This window comes from Lycium barbarum, chromosome 9 (assembly GCF_019175385.1).
Source record: "Lycium barbarum isolate Lr01 chromosome 9, ASM1917538v2, whole genome shotgun sequence".
In the NCBI taxonomy this organism is placed as follows: Eukaryota; Viridiplantae; Streptophyta; class Magnoliopsida; order Solanales; family Solanaceae; genus Lycium; species Lycium barbarum.
The window spans coordinates 115,007,231-115,013,846 of NC_083345.1; the positions used below are offsets into that span (position 1 = coordinate 115,007,231).

Sequence of the window (6,616 nt, forward strand, 5' to 3'; positions counted from 1 at the left end):
TAGGGTTCTTCTCCCCTAAGAGAGGGATAAGGCAAGGTGACCCCCTATCTCCCTTTCTCTTCATTTTGGCCATGGAGGGTCTCAGTAACATGCTGGAAAAGGCAAAGCAATTGCAGTGGATTGGTGGTTTTGAAGTGGGTAACAGGCCTGGTCTTACCGTTCCTGTTTCTCATCTTCTCTTTGCTGATGACACCCTTATTTTTTGTGGTGCTGAGGAGTCTCAAGTGAGGTATCTCAACCTCACCCTTATGATCTTTGAAGCCTTATCAGGGCTCCACATTAACATGACTAAAAGCATTATTTACTCTGTTAATATGGTCCCAGATTTAGAGTTTCTGGCCAGCATCATGTATTGTAGCACTGGCACTTTCCCCACAACATATCTAGGACTCCTCTTGGGAGCTAGTCACAGATCAATGGAGATTTGGAATGTGGTCATTGAAAAGTTTGAGAAAAGATTGGCCTCTTGGCAACAACAGTACCTTTCTCTTGGTGGCAGAGTAACACTCATCAATAGTGTCTTGGATAGTATTCTTACTTACTTCATGTCTCTGTTCCCAATACCATCAGAGGTTCAATATCAACTTGACAAACTAAGGAGGATTTTTTTATGGGAAGGTAATAGCGAAAATCACAAGTATCATCTAGTCGAGTGGGACAAAGTAACTCTTCCAAAACATCTAGGTGGTCTTGGTATAAAGGATTTAGCATTACACAACAAATGTATGTTAATGAAGTGGCACTGGAGGTTTAACCAAGATGATGCTGGTCTTTGGAAGGAGATTATCCAAGCTAAATATGGTAGCACTAGCCATTGGTGCTCCAACCCAATCTTAACTCCTTATGGAACTGGTTTATGGAAAGATATCAGGAGATTGTGGGATGAGTTCTTTCTCAACACTTCCTTCCAAGTGGGAAATGGGGCTCATATTCTATTCTGGAAAGACAAATGGCTTGGCTCTATTACTCTTAAGGATGCTTTTCCCAGGCTGTTCCTTATAACAACTAACCCAGATTCAACAATTGCTCAGAATTGGGAGGACAACTCATGGAATTTGCACCTAATGAGACACCTAAATGACTGGGAAATAGAGGACATGATAGCATTGATTGGGTGTCTACAGAACAGTCCAGTTCTCACTCAGAAAAATGACAGGCTTAAGTGGGGCAGTAACAAGGACGGTTCTTATTCTGTCAAAGAAAGCTACCTGCTTCTGACCTCCAACAAGGACCTGATTGATCAATGGCCTTGGAAGCTGATTTGGAAAATCAATTTACCACCTAAAGTCTCCTGTTTCTGCTGGGTCGCTCTAAAAAGGGCTTGTTTAACTCTGGACAACCTCATGAAAAGGAAATTTCATCTTGCTAATAGATGCTACATGTGCCATTGCACCTCTGAAACCATTAACCACCTATTCTTACACTGTCCAGTTGCTACATATGTGTGGAATATGTTCCTCACTTTGTTTGGTTTGCAATGGGTTATACCGCACACTGTCAGGGAAGTTTTTGTCTGTTGGAGTTCTTGGAAAGTTGGGAAGGCCATCAGAAGAATCTGGTCTATGGTCCCTGCTCGCATTTTGTGGTGCTTATGGTTGGAAAGGAACCAAAGATGTTTTCATGGTATTGTAACTGCCAGCTCAAATCTCAAGGCCAGATGCCTGACTACTCTTTTTAGCTGGATTAATTTTACCCCTGCTTATAACCCAGACTCTTTTTTGGATTTTATTAGCTCCTTAGTCTTATGATAGATTCTTGGATTTGTCAGCTCTCTAGACTTACGATAGGTTTTTTGTTATCTTTGTATGAGCTGATATTTCCTCCTCTTTTGTAACTATGCATCCCCTTGATGCCTTTGTGATTATAAAACACTTACATCATCAAAAAAAAAAAAAAAAAAGCTTCAATACAATGATTTTATCCTGAAATAGATAGATATAAGCCCTTGAATGATCAGTTTAGACTCAGATGCCAGGCAGACATGTTGAACTTGAGCTGCCCGGTTATCCCCTCTTAGATGTTAGTAGTAGATATTGTCTACTGTTATGATGTCATATATCTCTTGGTTCAATCACATAGACAATTTTCCTTGTGTTCTCCCTTCATTTAATGTAGCAATATTTCGAATTACATTTTCCCTCTTCTATAACAATAAATCAGCTTATAAATATTAGCATGTACAGAGCCTACTGGATACATCATATGGCTAATAGGTTATTCCAGAAAAAGAATTCTCGGATCCACCAAAAAGGCTACCACACCCACGTCGAATCCTCCAAGAATGGATAACTTTTCGAGGATCCAACACATACCTGACAGTCTTTTTCTAAGAACCCGAGCAACATAGTGTCACATGTGTTTTCTCCCCGGACAAACTGCTCATGGCATACACACCAATATATCTCCACATTCTCTTGAGTTGCTTCTTTGTCCTTCCCAGCAGAGCTTCCTTCAATGTGTGCAGCAGAGTCCACTGTACTCCATGGTAGTTAAGAAATAAGCAGCGTATCTGCTATTGCAACGCAGAAATAAAGGAGTCAACGATGACAAAATTTTTGAACCACGCAAGCCATGAGAACTCCAAGCTGTTCTTCAGTTGACTCTCAAAAAAGAAGTAGACGATTCATAACTCAGCAATCTTTTTTGTAGATGATTGGAAGTAAGAGGGTAAGAAAATCATCGATTTTCTCCATTAGTACTTCCTAATATGCCTGTCTTCATGTCCCCACGTGGATCAATAAATCGCAACCATATAAGTTTTCATCGACTCGAAGATAGCAGGTGCAAATAAAGTTAACTTTTTGATTTAGCCTGTCCATCAATCAACCTGTTATAAGTAGCAATATCAGGTATAAACCCCAAATCCAACATCTCTTCCACCAGAGCTTCTGATTCCTTCTTTTTACCCTCTCTCTTAAAACCTGATATCAAAATATTATACGTTACAGTATCAGGATCCAAACCCTTGTTTAAACCCAATAACCTCATCTTATTTGCTTCCTTCGCTCTTCCTGTATCGCACATGTCAGTAACTAGACAATTAAACGTTACACTATCCGGAACCATACCTTCCTGCAGCATTTTCTCCATAATTTCGGATGCTTCGTCAATCTTTCTCGTTCTCCTTAGACCTTCAATCAAGGTTGTACAAGCGATTAAGCTTGGAGAATCCCCGTTCCTCCATAACTCACTCACCAATTCGATAGCTCTTGCCACGTTTCCTTCACTACAAAGCCTCTCAACTAACTCAAAATAATCAAATGTTCTTGGCAACACCTTTTTCCTCGAAAAGTCGACCAACAAATCGCACGCTTTTAACACCATTCTCTTCCTGCAAAGCCCATCAACCAAAATCTCACAAGTCACCGATGAAATCTCCCATCCCATCTCAGTCATCTCATAAGCCATCCCGATCCCCTCCTCAATCTTGCCATCCAATAGAAACCATTTGATTAAAGTATTAAAACTAACTACATTTGGAGCACATCCATGAGTTTTCATCTCCTTAAACATTTGCAGAGCCAAACCCAATTGCGAGTTCTTACAGTACCCAGAAATCAAAGTATTGAACGTAATCACATCAGGCTTTACTCGATCTCCAATCATCCTACGGTAAAACTCCAAAGCCTTATCAAAATGCTTAAACTTCACAAATCCATGAATTATTATATTGCAAACAGCAACATCAGGCTTCCCGTCAATCAATCTCCTCATTGTGTCGAAAGCTAACAACGCATCATCAAATCTACCAGCTTTACAATAAGCATTAATGGCAAAACGGTAAATAGGTTCAGTTTTGGGGCAAGAGAAAATACCATCAGCACATGGGCAGGGGTTAGAGGAAATAAATTGGAGGAGAGTAGTAAGATATTGGAGGCGGTGAGTGGTAGCAAGCGTGCGGGCCATCCACTCATAAGTAGTGTGATCATGGCGGAACGAGTCGACAGAAGCAGCATAATTGAAGAGGTAGAAGTCAAGGTTAGTAAGGATAGGGTGGTAGTGGATGCGGTTTTTGAGAAAAGAGAGAAAATCTTTGGCTGTGAAAGACGGTTTAAGGTGGGTTTCCATGAGTTGGCTCAGTTGGTTTTGGGCAACAGGGGTGACGTTGTTGGTAGTGCACAATGAAGAATCTATTGTTCTCACCGCAAGAGGTAGCAGTGAAGTTCGATCAGAACCTGTTGATTTTGGAATGGATTTGAGAAATTTCTGGAATCCCATTTTCTTTTTGTTCTGCGTCCCTCGGCTGAACTTATTGTCCCTCACTTCTCCAGTAGCTGAATTTTCATGAAAACCCTGTAATGTGAAATTATGTCATTCTAATATCAATCTAAGAATTAGTTATTTTGATCAAGAGACTGCAATAGCCAGTTTTCTAAGAAGAAACAAAATATCTATTTCGTGCTTCAATTTTTCAACCATGTTCAAACAACTTAAATCAAATCTGTTTGATTTCAATCACAATTTAATTCAATTCAACTGACACATATTAGTTCAATTTGATGATACTGACAAACCTATTCAGTTCAACAAACTAACTATAAATCACAATTCAATTCAATCCCAGTAAAAATACAGTTTCAATTGTATTGAATTTGGTTAGTAAGCACTCTAAACATGGAGCAGTTAGTTACATGTCGGGACTAGACACTACTTCAACATAGTACCTAGTGTTACAATTAGGAGTTACATTTCCAGTTAGAAAGAAGGTTAAAATTGCATATTTATATACATGTTAGTAATATTTAAGTAGGTAAAATAAGTCGTTAAACGATTTGCAAACAGAGAATAATATGCAAAACCTTGTACTACCATTTTTCGACAATCTTCACATTTTTTCTTTACCTATAAAGTAGAAGTGAGTGGTAGAACCAAGATTTTCATTAAGGAGATCTAGAATATAAGAAATAAACATACGATGAAGTCAAGGGGATTCAACAACAACAACAACAACAAGCCCAGTATAATCCCACCATGTGGGGTCTGGGGAGGGTAGAGTGTACGCAGACCTAATCCCCACCTTCAACACCTATTATATATAGGTAGAAAATAAGTTTGACCTTGTATACGTAGTGTAATTTTTCAATGAATGGGGTTCGGATGAAACCTCTTCCGGTACCCTAGCGTCGCCCTAAAGAACCGACAAGTTAAAGTAGCAACTATCCTTCACCACAAACAAAGTTCAGCTGGGAACAACACCAGCCTAGTGAAGAACCAGCAGTATTACTTGCCAATTTGGAACCCTTTTTTTTAGATAAAGGTAAGAAAAAAAAAAGAAGGGTTCCATATTGGCAAATAATACTGCTGGAACCCGTAAGACCAGGAGCGGATTTATAGCATGCCGAGGGTGTTCACCCGAACACCCTCGGCAAAAAATTACAGTATATACATAGGGCAAATTTTCTGTGTTTATGTACATATATTAACTTTTGAACACCCTGAATAAATGCAAAAGGTTAGCTCAAGCGGTCCAAGGTGTTCAAAATTATCATGTGTCCTAGGTTCAATTCCAATTCACAACATTATTTTTTATATTTAGCTTTCTGTTATTTTTTTGAACCTCCTGAGTGAAAATTCTGGATCCACCTCTGCTTAATTTGAAATGAGGATTACATATTACCTAAAAAAAAAAGAAATATTTAAAAAGAAGGGGAGAAAAAAGTTGAACTTTTTTTGTTAGTAACAGTTTGCTCTTTGAAACAAGACAAGATGATTGATCAGATAAGTCTATTCCAAATACCAGAAAGAAAATTAAATACAAGCCCTACTCCTTAAATTCATCAAGAAAAGGACCCATAGCCACAAATTAGCAAAAATCAAAACCAATATATGAAATCCCCAATTTTTTAAACAGTAAGTTCAAGATTGCAAAACCCAATCAATATAGTTACAAATTTTCATCTAAGCTGACAAAATTGGAATAATAAAGGTAACAAAATAAAGGATAAAATTAACTTTTGAACTATGTAAAATACCTTAAATAGATTCAGGTTGGAAAGTTTTGGTGGCCAAAAACCTCAAAATTTCCATTTTTGAAGACTCCTTCGAGTTTCCATTAGCTGATGCTACTATTTACTATTATATATAAGAGCAAAGTCCTCACAATAATTTCTCAATTTTTTTAAAATTTTTTAATTAATTACTTTTAGGTCCTAATCTTATTTATTTAAATCAATTTTTTTATTTTTTGTTTTTAAGATCTACTTTTCAAAAGCTATCGAACCTGGAAACTTTTGTAGTCCTCACAATAATTTTTAATTTTTTTTAAAACTTTTTATTTAATTACTTTTAGGTCCTAATCTTATTTATTTAAGTCAATTTTTTTATTTTTTGTTTTTAAGGTCTACTTTTGAAAAACTATCGAACCTCCTACCTCATTTTTCATGTTTTTTGGTTTTCTGGTTGGTGCTCGATAGCCGCATTTGAGCCCAATTAATCCAGATAATTCGCACTGTATCGCGCCTATTCGGGGGGAGCGCTTCCTCCAAAGATTTTTTCCATATCCATGTTCGAACCCCTAATCCCTAATTAAGAGAGGAGCAGCTCCATCCGCTGCACAAGTTAAATTATGTATTTGTCTTAAAAGTTCATTAACTATGTATAGATTATTTATTTAGAA

The 6,616-nt window shown here is 37.6% G+C and overlaps 1 protein-coding gene across 1 annotated transcript; it reads right to left on the reverse strand.

The window, feature by feature from the left end:
* Positions 1 to 2,076: 2,076 nt before the first annotated feature.
* On the reverse strand, positions 2,077 to 6,110 carry LOC132609531 (pentatricopeptide repeat-containing protein At2g36240-like). Its single transcript, XM_060323572.1, has 2 exons — positions 5,973 to 6,110; positions 2,077 to 4,293 (listed from the first exon to the last, which is right to left on the reverse strand). The coding sequence occupies exon 2, from the start codon at positions 4,216 to 4,218 to the stop codon at positions 2,794 to 2,796; it is 1,425 nt and encodes a 474-aa protein (XP_060179555.1). The 5' UTR covers positions 4,219 to 4,293; positions 5,973 to 6,110; the 3' UTR covers positions 2,077 to 2,793.
* Positions 6,111 to 6,616: the final 506 nt, after the last annotated feature.

Coding starts and splice junctions, on each gene's coding strand:
- LOC132609531 (XM_060323572.1), bottom strand. CDS start 4,218: ATGGGATTCCAGAAATTTCTCAAATCCATTCCAAAATCAACAGGTTCT.